Here is a 20,458-nt window from a genome sequence, read left to right as displayed (position 1 = left end):
TGCTACTGGAATTTTCCCTGGTTTTTCAGTGAAATTGACTTTAGAATGTTTAAGCATTTGCTGTAAGTATGATGGTTATTTTTTGTTTCCTGATTACAGGAGTAATCCGTGATTGTTGTAAAAATATTCAAACCTAACAGACGTTCATAAAGTAGAAATTTGATGTTTTCTGTAATCTCAGAGAGAACTGCCATTAACAATTTGATACACACTATTCAGAGATTTCTCCCCACCTTTGCATACACTGCAGTTTACCCATGTGTGACCCTGAGTCTGTTCCCCTAATGGTATAGTTAGATAATAATTAAGGAATGGAACTAATGGTAAAAATAAGCCATGCCTGTTGATAGCTCTGCATCTTGGATGCTTAATTCTGGATTAGCTATCCTCCATTTTCAGGAATTTTATTGACAAACCCCTCACTATTGTTTTGTTTGCTCTTCCACCTTAGAATTATCGTCACTGAAATTCAGGTAGCTTGAATGATCGTCTTTGTGATGTCTTCCTTTTGACGGGCAACCACGTGGGCCCATGTGGTAAAAATGAGTATTAAAATTTACATTTAGCATTAGCACTGGAATTTGACACAACAATGTAAAATGATTATAAATCAATAAAAAATGTTTTTCAGAAAAGCACTTTAGAAATATTCAGAAGAACAATACTGCACTGCTCACTTTCTTCAAAAATCCCTGCACTCCATTTAGTGCTAGTTCCGTCTCTTGACCCCTTTTCTTCATTTTGTAATATTATTATCCTCTGCACTGTATTATGGCACTTTCCCCTGTGCCTGAACATATATACCACATAGAAGAGAATGACGCAATTTCCCTAATACAAAATTAAATGCACTAGTTGAACTGTCTTTTACAGGTCAAAATTTATCCCATAGATTAATATTAAAACAAATATATCCACTGTAACATCTGACATTTGAAACAGGTTTCTCAATATTGGGAAAGAAAAGTTACTACTTTGAATTTTTATAAGTTTCTATAAGGTGAAGCTTCCCATACTGAGAAGTGTTTTTATTTTCTGCTTGTTTGGTGACCTCAGTGTGTTGATAAAATTTGGCTCATAGGAGGCCACGGTCATAAATTCAATCTTTACGTGAGAAGAAAACTTATGAAAGAACACATCATTCGGATGTCACACCTGAAGTCCACAGAGGTGGCTAATGGGCTCATAATTACTTGTCCGTAGTGTTAAAAAATCTTAATGAGGGCATCAGTGAGCAACAACTAACATTTCTTTAGCACTTCGCATGTGCCTACGCATTTTGCCCTCATTGTTTCATCTGGCGCTCACGATAATCATCTGGCACAGGGAACACCATCATTTACTGCTCTACAAATAAGCAAGAATGACGCTGTTTTCATGAACACAGATGGTTCTAGATTTAGTCAGCATTGATACATAATTTGTTCCTTTGCTTGTTTGGGATGAGCACTGCTGAGAAAATCCTGATTCACATGGATTTAGCCCACATATAGTGGGCTGCCTGGTAGAATTTTACACTTTAGGCACAAAGTCGGAAAGCAAAAAACAGCGGGGAGGGTGGATGTGTGGACAAGACTGAAGGGCAAAGCTACTCTCCTTCTAATCAGTGATGTGGATATTTTGCAGAATTGCCAGGGTAAGCATATTTTAGATACCTGGGCAACAGTGTACTAACTTGGCAACCCATGTGTTTGTTGATGGCCTTCCACAGAGTAAAATGTGTATGGAATAGACCCCATTGTTATCTGTCAGCTGTTCACTGGTATGACACACTGTGTGTAAGTAAGACTGGCCCAGACCTCTATGGCCCAGCATGACCTCTGAGTAAAGCCACCAAGTTCTGTGGAAATCCGGAAAGGACAGCTCTGGTCTGGTTACTCTTTAGGCCGTGTGGTCCAGCTTACTGCACTATCGCATGCTGTCTGCAGTGGGAGAGATGCAAAGTCACAGCGTGATGCTGACCTTTTCCTGTATCCCTTAGGGGCACCAGCATCCTGTCACCCAAACAGCCTTCTGGCAATAAGGAGCTGTAAGAAGTCAGCGACTAGCCACTGTGGAAAACAGTGTGGAGACTCCTCAAAAGACTAGGAATAGACTTACCGTATGACCCAGGAATCCCACTCCTGGGCATATATCCAGAAGGAACCCTACTTCAGGATGACACCTGCACCCCAATGTTCATAGCAGCACTATTTACAGTAGCCAAGACATGGAGACAGCCTAAATGTCCATCAGCAGGTGACTGGATAAAGAAGAGGTGGTATATTTATACAATGGAATACTACTCAGCCACAAAAACCGACAACATAATGCCATTTGCAGCAACATGGGTGTTCCTGGAGACTGTCATTCTAAGTGAAGTAAGCCAGAAGGAGAAAGAAAAATACCGTATGAGATCGCTCATATGTGGAATCTAAAAAACAAAAACAAAAACAAACAAACAAGCAAAACAAAGCATAAATACCGGACGGAAATAGACTCATGGACAGAGAATACAGACCTGTGGTTGCCGGGGGGCGGAGGGTGGGAAGGGATAGACTGGGATTTCAAAATTGTAGAATACATAAACAAGATTATACTGTATAGCACAGGGAATCAGAGGAAAAAAATGTGATAATGAGTGTGTATACGTCCATGTATGACTGAACAATTGTGCTGAACACTAGAATTTGACACAACATTGTAAAATGATTATAAATCAATAAAAAATGTTTAAAGAAGAAAAAGAAGTCAGCGACTAGTGTGTTTGAAAAGTTTCCTTGCCTTGGCACCCTAATGTTTGAGTGTGACTTTGCTTAAGACGTGCACAACCAGGTGGTGAGAAATCCTTTTAATTGATGACTCGTGATATAAAGCCCTTGGTCCTGGGACACCGGGCTGGAAAAGACTCACACAAGGGGTGGGTTTTCCTCTGTGATGTCATCACACAATAAAAATGGTTGGCTGTTTTGCTCAAGGGAAACTATTGAGACCCGTGATATGTGTTCATGTTGTATTCAGGGAGACCAACTACTTTCCTATAAAGGAAGTTCTTTAATTATTGCTTTAACTGTTGTTATACATGACAATCTTCTGACATTGAGGAATTTCAGTATTAGAAACCTTAATAGGCTCCTCAGTCATGAATTGGAAAAGTCTGAGAATCAGTATTCCTATATTAAGCAGCACATTAAATGCTCTCTTTATCCTTATCTGCCTGAATCTTGAATCAAAGTTGTAACTAATTCTCCGCCTTAAAAATAAAAGCTAAAACATTTAAAATTTATTAGTGAAATAAATATACAGTGATTTTTCATCAAGTTACATTCACGTGAATTCACAGATGGATAATTCACTTACTTTCTTATACGTACCTCGTATGACCAAAAGTGAACTGCATCTTCAAGTCACTGTGTTTACTGGCCAGGTTCTTTTATTTTTAGACTAATATTTTTATAATTGTTTTAGACAAGTATATTGTTCCATTGGCAGCAGTGGTAAGTAAGCAATTGCCTGCTGAGGTCTTATTTATTTTAACAGATGTCAGGTAACACTATGCTTAAGAATCATTTCATCATTATGAAATCAGCATAATGAGACAGCAGCAGCCTCAATTTCTAAAACCTGTACAGTAAATGCTTCTGAAGTGTAATTAACATTGCTTCTCATAACCTGCAAATCATTGTATTGTGTGTAGAAATGGCCCACACTTCTACACACAGTAGAAGCTCTTGGTAGCTGGAGGCCAAGCTGCCAACAAACGACAGCCTCAAAAACACAACTAGGTACCTCAAAAGGAACTACACTTTTCTCACTCCTCACCCCCCCCCCAAAAGAAAAGAAACAGTGGAAGATGTCTAAATCTTTTTACTCTGCCACAGGACTACAGACAAGCTTGTTATTACCATGATGAAATGATCGCCAGCTTGCAATGGATAGCATCAAATTTGATGGGGGCAGCGCTAGTTGAAGTGGAAATTTGATGCATCAAGAACTGTCAGCCACTACTCAGGAAACAAAGGCCATCAGACAGGACAACCAAGCACAGGGTTCTAAGACCACTCTGCGTGAGAAGCAAGCAGACCTATGTATCTGTAGGTCTCTGAGAAGAGCACATCATTTGTATTCATAATGATGACTGTGGGTCACCAAGCAAAGATTAAATTTGCATTGATTACACTGTGCTTAACAAAGGGATGTGGATTACCCATACATTTTCCAAAATGGTTATAAAATACAGAATGTTAGGGCTTAAGCGAGTAACCTAATCATCCAAGGAAGAAGAATCATCATCGGTACCACCTCCACATAGGAAAATGCAGCGTTATCCAATTTGATATTTTGCTGGGATGTGTTATCCTCATGTTTGCTCTTCAGTTCTTGGTGGTTCTGAACAATCGTGTTGCATTTTTCTGCGTCTCGGTCGGCTTTATCAATTGGCTAGTATTACACTAGCACACAAGAGAGTACATGAAGGAAACCCTGCAGTGAATCTTTTGATAATTCGGAAAATCTCACCCTGTTTGTAAAATTTAACTTTTAAAAACTCTCTGTCTGGTCTGTGCTAAGTCTGCGGACCATTGGAGCACCCCCGATTATCCTTTACTTTGGCATAACTACACTATTCCTCAAATAAATTAATAAATTTGTATTCGTTCTTAGTCCATTCAGAAGTCTTCCATTCTTCCTGTGGTGGTGAGATGTAATTATTAACCCTCTGAGGTGACCAGTGAAACAGCTTTTCAGTCAATATTCTAAAAAGTGTCCGGAAACTAGAATATTTATTTGATCTGCTAACCCCAAAAATATACTTTCAAGGCTACAAAGCAATCCAAATTTAATATATAGAGGTGATCATTCAAAATATCTGAATATCTACATTAGAATCTCCTTTATGTACTTAGAGATGTATTACCATATGGAACTGGTAATACGTAGCTAAAGTATTAGGTAGGAAAAGATTCCAAGGTCAATTTTGTAAAGGCATGAACTGGCCTGGTTTACCCCAGTTGTGGGCACTATGGTGAACTGAGGATGCAAGCCCTGTCTACATAAGTCAAATTTGAGTTTTCTGTAAAACGCCATGTCAAACAAAGGCAGTGTGCCTTTAGGCATCGCTAGGACATCTGCAGGGGACAAAGCTGTTCACTAGTTTTTACAGTGGTGATCATTTCGCAATATATACAAATATGGAATCACTACATTGTACACTTGAAACTAACATGTTACATATCAGTTATACCTCAATTTTTAAAAGAGGGGGTGGGCGGGAGGCAAGAAGGAGTCATTCAAGTGAAGTCAGGGAGATAACATGAAGGTTTGTCCCTACTGGGTCAGGAAAATCCCCTGTTCAAAAGGCAAAGGCAGGAGGCTCCTTTTTCTCCTGGACTTCAGTTGCTGGAGGAAACCACCTGCCCTCCGGTTTGTGGGTAAACTTTGAAAAGAGCTATCTTTGAGGATGCCCCTACATTTTGCATGAACCACAGTTTTCTATGTGCCTCTCCTCAACTATGGTGTTTATTTCAAGACTTTTATATCCTTAGAAATAACCCCAAAAGAATAAGATAATTATCTGACAGAATGAGATGACTACATGGTAATGACTGATGGACCCTTCGGGTAGAAGATCCGTGGCTTCTTTGCACAGCAGAAAGTTGACAGAAGCTGGAGTCAGAAGGGCTGGTTTCCGTGGCTTTCAAGCTTTAGCATTTCAGCCTAGTCCTTTTACCTCTGTGACTCAGTCTCTGTCATTGTACGGAAATGCCCTGCATAGTCCATGCAACTCCAGTGAGGTTCAACTATGAAATACAGGGAAGCACTCTAAGATGTACTATCTTCAGTGAAAGTTTGTTAGGCTAGCGTTTGAGATTTAAGGGATACCAAGAAAATAGCCACTGCTTTAGAAAAGATAGACTTGTAAAAACCTTTTACATTTTGTTTTTGCTTCTAAAGGTCATGGCATCGTTTGTATGATGGCATATTCAGGGTTTTGTGCCTGTAAAATGTCAAGACATCTTCATTTTGATAGTCTTCAAGACATCACGTTGTCAAGCACCTGATCAGGTTCACAAGCTTAGTAACTGACTAATAGCCAAAGGAGAAGAGGAGACACCCCCAGTGTAATCCTCAATATTTAAGTTCACAGGTAGGATCAGAGTGAGAGTGCAGCACTCTGTACATTTAATCAGAAATATGGTCAAAAAGTCAATTTCAACCCTGAGGATAAGAAAGGGAACCACTGGAATCAAAAGAGCAATCTCTGTGCCAAAAAAGAAATCCTCATCAGACATTTGGGGTTACGCTGCTGAAGGATTAGATAATAAAATCAGGACATGTAGGATTTTTGCCATGCTCATTTTGATTGCAAAAAAAGGGTGACACTTATTCTGATGACTGTAAATTGAAGTATTATATCATGGTACTACATAAGTGCATGGCTGCACTTGTTGACTCAAACGATATTGGAAGGAATTACTTCCTTGACATTAGCCACTTTTGCAAAGTAGGTGTTTAGTTACTTTGGAACAAAAGGAAACGTGCATTAGTCTACCAGCTAGAATTTACAATTTAGAAGCTCTAACTGCAATTGTCTAAAATTTGTATTTAGTAAAAGAAATCTGTCTTACCAGTTTGGAGAGGGAAAAAAATGAATCTTGACATTTGCTTTAGGGTTACTTTTCCTGATATTCTGAGTTAAAGTTTCTTTGTCACAAAATAGTGGGCATTTAATGCTCCCTTTTATGAAAAATCAAACAGTGGCTAGGGACAGGTGACATGAAAGACAACTGCTCACTGAAAAAGAAAAATAGTACCCAAAGGTGAACTCTACTGTAAAGTATGCACTATGGGTGATAATAACGTGCCAATGTAAGCTCATCACTGTGGGTGTTTGGTGACAGGAAGTACATGGGAAGTCTCTGTAACTTCCACTCAGTTTTACTGTGAACCTCAAACTGTTCTAAAAGATAAAGTCTGTGTATGCATACATATATACACATACATACATACATACATGCATATGCACACACACACACACACATATATATATAGAGAGAGAGAGATCTATTAGACTATATATATATGATTATAATGTACATAAATAATATACATGCTGGCACATTTTATATAAATATGTAAGTAATGGCAAAATATTTCTCCCCTTGAGCATATCAGCCAAAAATGCTTCAGGTAGGTATTTACTCATTTGAGGTTGTAATGGGATGAGAGAAATGTCAAATGTGTGATCACTAAGTACATTATGTACTGATCATTGCCTCTGCACTCTCACATAAAATTAGGTTAACACTAGAACTCCCACAAGGACCTTTGGAATACTTACTTTGCCTATGTGTCTAATGGCAAAATTCTCAAATGAAGACCTTCTGAGAAGTCCGAAATAGAGCTTTACATGTATATACCAACACATGCTTTGGGTTAAAAGGAGAGTCCTTTACAAAAAAGAAAGAAAAGAAAGAAAAGAAAGAAAAGAAAGAAAAGAAAGAAAGAAAGAAAGAAAGAAAGAAAGAAAGAAAGAAAGAAAGAAAGAAAGAAAGAAAGAAAGAAAGAAAGAAAGAAAGAAAAGGAAGGAAGGAAGGAAGGAAGGAAGGAAGGAAGGAAGGAAGGAAGAAAGAAAGAAAGAAAGAAAGAAAGAAAGAAAGAAAGAAAGAAAGAAAGAAAGAAAGGAAGGAAGGAAGAAGGAAAGAAAGAAGGAAAGAAAGAAAGAAAGAAAGAAAGAAAGAAAGAAAGAAAGAAAGAAAGAAAGAAAGAAAGGAAGGAAGGAAGAAAGAAAGAAAGAAAGGAAGGAAGAAAGAAAGAAGGAAAGAAAGAAAGAAAGAAAGGAAGGAAGGAAGGAAGGAAGGAAGGAAGAAAGAAAGAAAGAAAGAAAGAAAGAAAGAAAGAAAGAAAGAAAGAAAGAAAGAAAGAAAGAAAGGAAATGCAAAATTGAGCAATTAAACTCTCTCTGTAATGTCATATAGTGGATAACGGTGGAGGATTCACTTACTCCTATATAGATTATTAGAGTTAGAAAAAGAGAATCTATACTGGCTTGCTTTTAAAAAGTTGGAAAACCTTGAAACAAAGAGGAGAGTGGTATTAGGGGCCAGGATTAAAGTGAAAAACACACAGAAAAACAAGAAAAAGTCACTCCTCCCCTCCAAATGGGAATATTTTGTTTTGAATGATTCATGAAAGCAATTTCAGTAACTCAGAAAAAGAACACATTTAACTGACTCCTTTCAAATATATTCCAAAACAATACCATGTTGATTAAATAACATGTGTCCAAATGAAGAGAGTGTTATGTCCTTAAATGCAAAAAAAAATGCCCATTACAAAAGGAAAGGCACAAGAATTAATTATTCAAGTTTTTAGATGAATTCAAAATCAATGTTTCACATAGTCAATGAATATTAAACTTGAAAACAAGCACTCTAGGTAATTTGTATGTAAAGACAGGTGTGAAACACTTGGACTGTAAGTAATTATGTGTATGTATATATTAATGAAGCACTTTCAATCTGTGCTAAGGGCAGGTGTCATTTAATACTGGACCAACACCAGTTAAATGACATTGTGATGTCTTTGTGGAAATGACATATTCACAAACCCATGTCTCAGCACTGATATTTATGTAGCTAGTTCTCTTCCCTTAATGGTTTTTAGCAGTTCAGTTTATTCAAAAACAGAAATTTAAGATGCTTTTAATAATTTCTATATGGCAATAGAGGAGATTTTCCTTTGAAATAATTTTCCCCAGTGGAATCGGCTCTGTAAACGAATGAGTAAATACAAAGTGGTGCACAGATCAAATGGATTTTATAGTCCTTGATTTTTTTCCTTAAGGAAGAACAATGTAGCCTTCTTTCTATACCTGTGCTGCTGAAACTTTTGGGGCTGATACAGATGCACTGAGGCTAAACCTAAAATTAAATCATCTTTATTGCTAAAAGTCATTTGACAGTGTTAGGTACAGAACGTCAGCATTACTGACAAAAAGGGCTGAAAGCTTGATACATATAATTTGGGAATTGCTGATTATAGTCACAAACTGTTTCTGTTTCATGTGAGTTTAAACAGAAAGGAGGGTCTTGCACTTCACGAACAGGCTATGATAAACAGGCTATACTGACTTGCGCTACAATGTTTAAATGACTGTAATGTGATTCAGCGTGGCTGATGTTACATTTGTGTCATGTAATTTAGCTTCCACTTCTTTCTTCAAGGTCCTCAGAGTAACAGGGTTTGGAGATAACTTTCAACCACTGCCAGGTCTAGGTGTTGCTGTTTCAAGAAAGGAAATATTAAATATTTGCATATTATTTAGGTAATTGTTATACGCATTCTGTAAAACAACAACAACAACAAAAACTTTACCCCAATGCTCACATCCCTCCATAGTTCTTAATATCAAGTATACACTACTTACAGCTTCCAGCATAATTTTGTTCTGCAGCTTGGCCATTTCTTGTCTAACTTCGCTTTGCTCATCAGTAAGAAGAAGTTCATGATCCTTGTCTAACTCCTCCATACTCTAAAACAAAAAGCCTAGTTCAGTGATGAAGCACCACTTTTCATCTCACGTTCTAAACACGTACCATTAAATTTCAAAAGTAACAAGTCCTAATACTCAAAGGATACTCATTATTTATTCCAAATAAAAACATTACAACAAATCATGGAGATCAAAATACCCACTTAAGAAATCTAAATGTCGTTTTTGAGTCAAATATGATTATTATAGCGGTACAACAGAAGTACCCTTTGCTCAAAACTGTTAACAAACACTTAAGGTCACGGTGGAGCAAAAAAAGAAAAAAGAGAATGACAGTCCCACAGAATGAAATACCACAACTTAAAAACTCTCTCATAAGCTGTCTAAACACCAGGTAACAATGCACTTATAATAATCAATGTAACATGGTTCTGCTCGAGAGAATAAAATGATCTGTGATGTGACCTCATTAAGCTATGAAAAACAAACCTACGTTTTAAATATTTATTACTCATTCAACAAATGGTGATCTAGTACATCCAATCTGAATAGTAGTCTTCCAGGGCCGAGGGAGGGGGAGTTTCCAGGCCTACCTGGGTTTTTTAATTTTTTAAATTAGAGATTAAAAACATCAAACACAAACACTTTATAGCAATTAAGGAAACACAACTTGCCAAATCCATGTAATGGAAAATAAGATTGATTCTGATTTAGTTGGCAGAAAGAATAAGATTTCACTAGGTAAAGGAAAGAGAGAATTAAACGTAATCTAGGGCAGGAGCATAAGCAAAGCCAGGAGGTAATGGTGACTTAGTGCAGAGAAAGCAACTACTCTGGAGGGGTGGGAGGAAAAAAAGAATGTAAGTATGAAACTACAAAGAGAGGGTTTTGTTATGGGGGACACGTTGAATACCTGAGGATTTAAACTTGGGCAGCTAATGACAGGTTTTCAGGAGGGAAGGGATACCTGTTGGAAGATCATGTTGCAGAACTGCGAAGGATGGATTGGAGAAGACAGAAATCAGGAAACAGTGTAACAGTACAAGCAAGGAATGGTGAGGTCCTGAACCAGGGCAGCAGCAGCGGGAATTCAAAGAAAGAAATTAAACAGATACAAACTACTACACCTAAAGTAAATAAGCAAGAAGGATTTACTGTATGACACAGGGAACTACATTCAATGCCTTGTAGTAAGCTGTAATGGGAAATAGTCTGGAAAAGTATAGATATATATATAACTGAATCACTTTGCTGTACACCTGAAACTAACACAATACTGTAAATCAACTATACTTCAATAAAAAAAAAAAGGAAGAAAGAAACTAAAGTACAGTTGCAGAGGTGAAAATTGCAGGGCCTAGTAATTGCTGGGTGGGAAGGACAAGGGACTTGGAGGAGCCAAAGACAACACTAACGTTACTACCATAAGTGCTGGCCTTTAGTAATAACCTTTAGAAGCAATCTTCTTGGGTACTTTATCAGATCTGCACACCAATCAGTAAACGGTTCTCAGGGAGCATTAGAGCAACATCTTGTCTACTTAGATATGCCTTTAAAATAACTCCTTTGTAGACATATGATTCTAAAGTTCTTTAAAGAATATCTATTTTAAAAGCCTTTTGCTAGTTTACCTAAACCATCTCAATTAAAGAGAGTGACATTAACATCATGTTTTTGAATAAGATTATCATTAGAAAAGAACACTTCCCAGCCCTGCCCACCACCAAAAAAGAAGGGTAATGTGCAGGATTCCATCTATTCCTAGATAAGCATACACAGTACACACATATCTGCGGGGAGAAAAGGGCAATGTGCTAATGTGCAAATATCTCGGCAGATCATTCTCAACCCACAAACATTAAGTCTTCCTCTGGGTTTTTCATTCAGTTGTACACTTAGGCCTCATATGATTATAAGTTTATATAGAAGGTCATTATTAGTCACATATTCTAAAAGCAGATATGGCATAAACACTCATATAATACATCTGAAAATAGAAGAGTTATTCATTAATTACAATTGCCTGCTTCATATTTAGCAGTAACTGTTAACATAAGACAAGCAAAAGACATCTAGGAATGATTTATAAACTTCCTACTTTCCACTATATATTTGTTGCTGATCTCTTAAAAACTGATTGTTGAACAATAAGGTTATGATTAAACTGTAAATAAAGTATCAGTTTTCTTCATGCTACATATATGCTTAGATAAAATTCCCAGTTCACAGTTTCCTGTTTTAACTGACTCCCCCAAAACTATTAGTGAATCCTAAAACCAAGAACACATTTACTAATTTTGTTAAATCCAGAACAATGAATTCAAAGTGTAAAACGGTTAACAATTTAACAGAACAACCTAAACGTTCATTTCCCATACATATGGAAAGAAACATACTATCTTCTACTTTTACACACAGATTATTTTTATAAGAATCTAGTGTGTTACCAAACAAAACAGACCTTTAAGAACTGCTCATATAAATTCTTCATTTTTTTCAGTCTCTGGTACTGAACAATTCTAGCTTGTCGAAGAATCTTTCGTTGCTCTCGAAACATGTTCTACAAATACAACAGAATAGGAAAGTGATAAAATGTGGGTAACATTTAATATTTGGAGAGCATAATTATACATTACATTTAAAAGGAACACTCTTTAACTCAATGCTTGTTAGCATTTCCCATTTTAACAACTTTTATGACCAAGTTTAGATAATTGTGCTTACTACTTCTCTACAAAACCATATCATAATCCTATCTTAACAGTCATTGAGTAGGAGAATTTCTTTCTTACCAATCATGAAAACATGTTTTGATTCTTGATTTCAAAACTCACAAATGACCCTTCCAATAATGTGTTTACCACAGGTAGGCAAACGCCACCTAATGATCCTTCCAATCAGTAATTACAGAGGACCATTCTTTCTTAACAATACTCAAAACATGTATTACTTCTTGATCATTTCAATGTGCACACAGATGGCCCTTCCAATAATGCTAGCCTTTCTGCCCTTTGACCTCATCTCCAACAATAATCTTGACCTCTTCCCTACATTAGCCCCTCACTAGTCATTACACAGTCATACCCTGGATTCTGTCTTTCCCAGTAACTGCAACATCTACATGATCTTAACAAGAGCAAACACTTACATGGGAACTATTCGTCAGGTACTTTCCCAAACCATTTAAAATAAACTTCTTATATATGATCTCATTTAAAACTCAAAACAGCAATTCTCCAATGAAGACATAATGTACGACCGATAGGCACATGCAAAAATGCTCAAGATCACTAATTATCAGAGAAATGCACGTCAAAACTACAATGAGGTATCACCTCACACCAGTCAGAATGGCCACCATTCAAAAGTCCACAAATGAGAAATACTGGAGAGGCTGTGGAGAAAACGGAACGCTCCTACACTGTTGGTGGGAATGCAGGTTGGTGCAGCCACTGTGGAAAACAGCATGGAGATTCCTCGAAAGACTAAAAATAGACTTATTGGATGACCCAGCAATCCCACTCCTGGGCATATATCCAGAGGGAACCTTAATTCAAAAAGACACCTGCACCCCAATGTTCATAGCAGCACTATTTACAATAGCCAAGACATGGAAACAACCTAAATGTCCATCGACAGATGACTGGATAAAGAAGATGTGGTATATTTATGCAATGGAATACTACTCAGCCATAAAAATGATAAGAATAATGCCATTTGCAGCCACATGGATGTCCCTGGAGAATGTCATTCTAAGTGAAATAAGCCAGAAAGAGAAAGAAAAATACCATATGATAACACTCACATGTGGAATCTAAAAAAGAAAAAAAAAAGACAAATGAACTCACATATAAAACAGAAACAGACTCACAGACATAGGATACAGACTTGTGGTTGCCAGCAGGGAAGGGAGTGGGAAGGGATAAACTGGGAGTACGAGATTTGTAGATACTGACTGGTATATATAAAATAGATAAACAAATTTATTCTGTATGCCACAGGGAACCATATTCAATATCTTGTAGTAGCTTGCAGTGAAAAAGAGTATGAAAATGAATATATGTAGATCCATGTATGACTGAAAAATTGTGCTGTGCACCAGAAATTGACAGAACATTGTAAACTGACTATACATCAATAAAAAAAAATTCAAAAAAGCCCCACCAAACCTCAAAACAGCTCTACGAGGTAGGGACTCTTAGTGTGTCCCCTTTCATGGATGAGGAGACTCAGGCAGAGAGGCAAACAATCTGTCCTTGGTTTCACAGCTACCGCTGGTCAAACAGAATTGCATCCCAAACATGTATGGTTCCAGAGTCCAGGCTCTTGACCACTGCACTATGCTGTTTCTCCATGTCTCCCAGCGTTCAATCACTACCTCCCAGCTTGTAGTTCATTCCCTTCCTTGCTACATGTAGTTCAATCAATACTCTGTCGGGATCCTAAGACTTTTCACTGTCCCCAGCCCCGACTCTCATGACCTCCCCTTTCCTCCTTCCCAGCTTAAATTCCATGGTCAATCATTATACCTATGCCCTTGCACACGTACCTTGGCCCCTTCTCACTCTGTCAATCTGCACGGCTAAACCCCAACCTGGGGAAAATCCACCTCTCCAGCTGCTCTGCCACAACTATGCCAAGTCGTCTCACACTTTAAATTCACGGTCACTATGACACTAACCTAAGTTAGATCCCTAATGCTGCCTGGCAACAAGATTTCCCTAGTCCTCTCGGGGGGGGGGGGGGGGGAAACAATTCTAACCCGCCTTCTCTGCCTTCAAAAGGCAACAACTTCCTCCACCGTCCTAACTCCCAACTGGTAAACTTACTATTTCCACTAAACAGACAGAAGCAACCGAAACAGAACATTCAGGCTCCCATCACTACATCTTCCACTCTGGGTTCATGGGCTCTACCTTCTCTCCTGTATTATTGCCTGAGCTACTGCTACTCGAGACTTTGATACAACGAGCTAATGTGAAAGCTAAGGCTGATACCAACAGCTAGTTTTTCTTCTTGTTCCTGGGCTTTCTGCACGTCTATATTCCACTCCCGAAGCAAAGTCCGAAGCTGCCGAGAATATCGGAGATGAAGATTCTGCCTGTAAAACGTAACAATGAGCACTGTCATACTTCATAAGATATGAGAAAACATTAACCACACTCAAAACAAAACTGACCTGACACAATTTACACTATACAAGGAGAAGGCAGTGACAGCATAACAGCAGCTAAAACAGTCTCATGGGAAACAGAAAGGTTAAGTAGATGATTTACTCTTTAATTCCAAAATGACTATTCCTAACTGAATAACACAAATGCTATGTCACGTGCTCTCTACCTCCTGAAAACTAATGAAGATTTACTGTACTATAAATTTCCCATAAAAATTCATTCATCTGAAAGCAGTTTACTTTTCACTTCTTCTTACTGAGTAACTTGTGTGTTCTAATACAGTAAGTAGATTCGATGAGGTTACTACATCCATTCATCAGAGATGTCCAAACAGGAATATTTCACTCAAATACTTCCCCTCTTTGGCACAACAATGATTTTGAAAAAAGAACTGTGAACACAGTTCCGCTAAAATTGACGAACTTTTCACAATATAAGATTAACCTTTTCTACATAACAATACAATTAACTATCACAAGGATAATGATTGAAGACATTTACCTTACGTTCAGCTAGTATGGGTGTAGAATGAATATAAATTAATTTCATCTGACAAAAACTCAATTGTTATTTGAAAGGGGGGAAAAGGTCATCTTTAGTGGCTTCTAGGAAATACATCTCAATTCTGTTAAGGAGTGAGGTTACCGAACTAAAGAATTTATCTGCTTAGGGAAAAAATCAAGCAAAATGTGTTTTTCACTGGAAAATGCAATATGATAGTATTTGCCTTAGGTTATCTGCACCAGTGAACACTAAGAAATTATACAAATGTTGTTGTGGCTGAAAAAAACCACCAACTTTACCTTTGTTCTAGTTGTGTTTTCCAAACATGCCCAATTTTTGCATTAGTGGTGCTGATAGAAGCTTTCATATTCATCTCAAACATTTTTCTCTTTGCAAGAAGAGCCCGTTTAATGTCATCTACATAGAAAATATTTATTCATTAAAGATTAATGTTGAAAATTATTTTCTTCCCATATATTCAAATCAAAATGGGTAAATGCCGCCTCAGCAATATGCAAAGACATTTAAAAGGTATAAGACAGGCATCATTTCAAAAAGCAAGACTGGCATCACTGTTAGTATCATTTTCACTTCCCACATCAACAACTCAAAAGGCAAGTAACGGAAACCTGTAACGTCGAATCACACTAAATACCTGTCTAGAAAAAAAAAAAAGTATCTGAGGGCAACGGATGTAATCCAGGGATAAACATTTCCATTTATAAAAGCTATATAGTTTAAAACAATGTTCTCTAGTTGTAAATATCACTCAAACGTACCTTGAAATCCTTCCAGCATCTCCCGTACTTCATTCCTGTGAAGAAGTTATATCAAACATTATTAAATAAAGATACATGAAAGACCATACTTGTTATGAAAGAAATGCCCCATGCAAGGACTTCACAGAGAATACTTGTTACATGAGCCAAGTGGACTTTACCTAGCAGGTGAAAATTGCCATAAAAACATTACCGCAAGTCTTCCTCCAATGTTCCTGGAGAAGGATTTATTCCCCCATAATTATCAGTGACTCGGTTGTTTCCTACATTGAAATAAAAATGGAAAACACTTTAAAACGAAGCATGGTATTGTGATCAGTTTTCACGGAGAAATATCCTCAGTGGGGAGGGTTTCAGGCTTAGTGCCACCAAGAGCTGTTAAAGCAGACATATGAAAGGACTCACGTATGTGCAGGTCAGATGAAGTCAGATCAGGGACCGGGTCCTTTTTATGGAGACACTGTTACAAGCCTTTCAGGGTTTAATGTCAGCATAAATCATGTAGCCCAGAAGAGATATTTGGGAAAGAAGGGCCTGCAAGCATGAGGAAGAGCTGCCATGTAAGCTTCTGCAATCCGGGTGTCCAATAGGAGGATGGAGTGGGCAACCCCCAGGACCCGACACGGCTTTGCAGGCACATGGATTTCACTGGCTACAATGTCGAGGACTCAGAGCAGTGACCTGAGGGACACGGCCCCTGCCCCCGTGCGCTGTTATCCGCAAAGGCGTCCGATGGACCATACGTACCTTCCGGAACACCCTCTGACCCACGCGGCTCTCTTCTCTCTTGTCTCCCGAAGTCACAGGCTGCCATACCCTGAGCCTCCACCGGGGCCTTCGCAGCCCTCCCCAGGCGCTTCCTCTCAGCCGGCGCCATCCCTAAGTGTCTCTTCCCAGGCAGAGACAGCTCTCCTGCACCTTGTGAGCACAAACTTAAAGAAACGGGCACAGGGTCAACGAGCGATGCCCGGCAAGGGTCCTCTGCGCACATCAGAGTGTGCGTGCCCGCGTGTCTCCGGCTGGACCAGGAGCGGACAAAGCAGGTGGTGACTGCGAGCCCCTCCTCCGGGGCTGGACGGAGGGCTGGCGCCTGCGCCCCACACACAACCCACCCCGCGCCCGCGGACATCTGAGCGCCGGGCCCCTCCGCCAGATTCTGGCCCCTACGGAGGGAGGGACAGAGGCCGCCCCTGGCCCTCGGTTCCCGGCGGGAGGCCCGGCCACGGGCAGGACCCAACTAAGGGTCCCTCGGGACGGATGGGGGATAAACCAGTCTGCGCCTGGCCCGGGACGGTCAGGTCGGGGCGGGGGGGTGGGGGGGAGGTAGGAGGGGGAGGCTTCCCCACACGCCGAGTGGGCCCCAGGACGACCTCGCGGGCCCGGACTGACCCGCCGGGCCACCGGGCAGGAAGGACGGGGGCCGCGGGCGGACGGCCCCTGTGCACCCGCCCGCACCCTCCCGGGACGTGGGGACCGTCCGACCCGCCCCCGCCCTCAGGGGCCTCGCCCCGTCCTGTGGCAGCCCCGGGGGACGCCACCTCACCGGCCAGCCTGGCCGCCCCCGCTCCACAGCCGGGTCCCCTCACGTCTGAGGAGACGCCCCGTCCCCCCGCCGCCCGGCCGGCCCAGGTCGCACAGTGCGGCCCGCCGGCCTCCCCTCACCCCGCCCGCCCCGCTCGCCCCCCCGCCCCCACCCCCGCTCCAGGCCTCCCTGCGGCCCCTCCATCTCTCTGCCCCTCCCTCCATCCCACCACCCGCCCCCGCCGCCGGCCCCGGCCCCGGCCCCGGCCCCGCCCCCGGCCGCACCAAGACCTCCACACCGCGACCTCCGCGACGCTCCTCTGAGGGCCTCCCGACAGCCCTCAGGAGCCAGCAGGCCTCTCCTGGGCGGGAGCGGCGCTGATTGGCCGGCACAGCGCGCACGCGGGAGGCGGGGCCTCGCCCGAGCCCCCGCCCCCTGGCCGGACCGCCCTCCGCGGAAGGTGCCCAGGCTGGGGACCTGCGCCGGGGGTTCCAGGACCTCCGTTCAGAGGGCGTTTCCCGGGCCTTCTTCCTGGGAAGTCACAAGAGGACACGGGAGCCAGGAACAGGTGCTCAAGCCTCCACCCCCCTGGTGACTCCTAGTCACCCTCCTCCTGGGGTCCTCTCCACTCACCCCTTCCCCTTGCGGAGGAATAGCCCAGCCGCAGGCGCGTACTGGGGGAACCCTCCCACCCCCGTCTTCCAGGTTTGGGTTTTCGTCTTTTAAGGACACGTGTGTGCATCCTTCACCATCCTTGCTTACTCTGGCGCTGTCTGCGTGTGACGCTAAATTGCAGCCCATTCTCTCTGGTATTCTGCCCCTTGCTCTTTTCACTCAACGTGGTGTCACCAGCGCTACCTGTATTAGGACCTGGAGCCACAGTGCTTTCATTTCCCCCGCCGCATCCTAGACCGTTGTGGAACCACGCCTCAGTTCGCTCCTCCGTTTTCTGGTTCCTGCACGTCGGGATACTTTCTGCTTTAGAGCCCCGAAAAGCAGTGATGCTGGGGATATTCTAATGTCCGGCCCACGCGCAACATGTTTTGCAAGCTTAAGGGAGTGGACGGCTGGGTCGTCGTCGCAGGCTAGTGAGTACGGCGAAACTGTTTCCTCCCTTCCTCCACCGGCTGGCTGAGCGCTCATTGGCTCCCTAGACTCACCAAATACTTGGTGCAGTCAGACTTCAGGTTGCCACTTTAGTGGGTGTGAAATTCCGTGTGTGGGGGTGGGGTGGGGTGGGGTGGGGGTATTCTTTTGCGTTTCTCCAGTCACTTATAAGGTTGAGCTCTTTTTTCTTTTGATGCTTATTGGCCATTTCAATTTCCTTTTCCAGGACAGGTCTCGCTGGCTGTCATGACCATTTTTCAATTCGGTAGGATGGCCTTCTTATACATTTACAGAAGTCGTTTATATATTGGGATACTAATCTTTATGCCTGTGGTTTCCTGTCTCTTTCTTTGTCATTTATAGCTCAAGTGGTAGCGCTGCATGCTTTGCATGCACCAGGTCATAGGTTCAATCCTCTTCTAAAAGGTTCAGTACCCCTTCTAAAAATAAATAAATAAACCATATTATCTCCCCACCACCACCAAAGAAAAAAAACTAAAATAACTTTAGTTATTTCAGGGCATAACATCTTTCTCCTTCTTTTTCTTGTAAGTCACTTGTTTAAAGTTTATTTTGCATTTTAACATCTTTGTTCATGTAGAACTGATTTGTTTTTTGGTTGTTATCAGATAGAGATCCAATTGTATTATGTCCTCTATGGGGAAATTTGCTCTTCACATCTTCGTTAACTGAATAGTGTTAATGTTAAACTTAAGTTAGAAAGTGTTAATTTCCTCACGATCGGTTCATTTAGTAAAACGTCCGTGTTTGCCCACACTACACTGATTCAGAATACCACTGTTATCATACCCTAGATTTCCATATGTTATTGGATCTAGTCTGGACTTGCTGTTTGTTTCCATTGGTTCGTCTGTCTACTCATATTCAAACACCACACTGTCTTAATTATAGAGGCTTTGGCACATACTGTAATATCTTGTTGGGCAGTTCTCCCTCGAAGCTCTTTATTTTCATCATTTTTGTACCTATACTTGCATTTTTCCATAGGTATTGTATCATCTTGATATGTCCGGCAGGGCAAAAGAGAACCTTTTTTTTGTAACTTTTTTTATTGATTTATAATCATTTTACAATGTTGTGTCAAATTCCAATGTAAAGCACACTTTTTCAGTTATACATGAAGATATATATATTCATTGTCACATTTTTTCTCTGTGAGCTACCATAAGATCTTGTGTATATTTCCCTCTGCTATACAGTATAATCTTGTTTATCTATTCTGCAATATTGAAATCCCGTCTATCCCTTCCCACCCTCCACCCCTTTGACAACCACAAGTTTGTATTTTATGTCTGTGAGTCTATTTCTGTTTCGTATTTATGCTTTGGGTTTTTTGTTTGTTTGTTTGTTTGTTTTTTAGATTCCACATATGAGCGATCTCATATGATTTTTTCTTTCTCTTTCTGGCTTACTTCACTTAGAATGACATTCTCTAGGTCCATCCATGTTGCTGCAAATGACATTATTTTATTCTTTTTAATGGCTGAATAGTATTCCATTGTATAAATATACCACATCTTCTTTATCAGTCATCTGTTGATGGACATTTAGGCTGTTTCCACGTCTTGGCTATTGTAAATAGTGCTGCTATGAACATTGGGGTGCAGGTGTCATTGTGAAGTAGGGAGAACTTTTGATATTCGTATTGAGATTGCATTAAATCTATAAGTGAGCTTTGCAAGAACTAACACATGGAGGATGATTGGAAAGGCCTAACAAGGAACAAGGCATTTCTTCCCACTAGTCCAACTCTACTTTTGTGTCTTTAAGAAGCATTTTACAGCATTTTAAAATGTAGATTTTGGATAAGCCTTCATTTTATTCCTGAATATGTTTTCCTTTTTTGCTGCTCTTATAAATGAAGTTTGTTTTGCCTTTC

At 40.6% G+C, this 20,458-nt stretch overlaps 1 protein-coding gene across 3 annotated transcripts; it reads right to left on the bottom strand.

Annotated features, from left to right (window-relative positions):
* Positions 1 to 8,901: 8,901 nt before the first annotated feature.
* Positions 8,902 to 17,814, bottom strand: LOC140692066 (synaptonemal complex protein 3-like). 3 transcript variants are annotated; one of them, XM_072956861.1, is made up of 9 exons: positions 17,736 to 17,814; positions 16,677 to 16,861; positions 16,123 to 16,192; positions 15,930 to 15,964; positions 15,450 to 15,567; positions 14,474 to 14,573; positions 11,934 to 12,032; positions 9,407 to 9,511; positions 8,902 to 9,261 (listed from the first exon to the last, which is right to left on the bottom strand). In XM_072956861.1, the coding sequence occupies exons 2-9, from the start codon at positions 16,804 to 16,806 to the stop codon at positions 9,208 to 9,210; spliced, it is 711 nt and encodes a 236-aa protein (XP_072812962.1). In that variant the 5' UTR covers positions 16,807 to 16,861; positions 17,736 to 17,814; the 3' UTR covers positions 8,902 to 9,207. The 3 variants fall into 3 exon arrangements, with proteins under 3 accessions (XP_072812962.1, XP_072812963.1, XP_072812964.1); XM_072956862.1 differs by having other exon boundaries at positions 17,742 to 17,808; XM_072956863.1 differs by lacking the exon at positions 17,736 to 17,814 and adding an exon at positions 17,473 to 17,530.
* Between the last annotated feature and the right edge of the window lie 2,644 nt (positions 17,815 to 20,458).

Source organism: Vicugna pacos, chromosome X (genome assembly GCF_048564905.1).
Source record: "Vicugna pacos chromosome X, VicPac4, whole genome shotgun sequence".
Classification (NCBI taxonomy): Eukaryota; Metazoa; Chordata; class Mammalia; order Artiodactyla; family Camelidae; genus Vicugna; species Vicugna pacos.
This window is presented reverse-complemented; position numbering and strand designations above follow the sequence as displayed.

What these genes read in the sequence shown, in the direction of transcription:
- LOC140692066 (XM_072956861.1), bottom strand. Translation starts at nt 16,806, where the DNA reads ATGGCGCCGGCTGAGAGGAAGCGCCTGGGGAGGGCTGCGAAGGCCCCG. An exon ending in GATGCTGGAAGGATTTCAAG is followed by an intron (nt 15,568 to 15,929) that starts GTACGTTTGAGT and finishes TTTTCTATGTAG; the next exon opens with ATGACATTAAACGGGCTCTT. An exon ending in AAAACACAACTAGAACAAAG is followed by an intron (nt 14,574 to 15,449) that starts GTAAAGTTGGTG and finishes TACGTTTTACAG; the next exon opens with GCAGAATCTTCATCTCCGAT.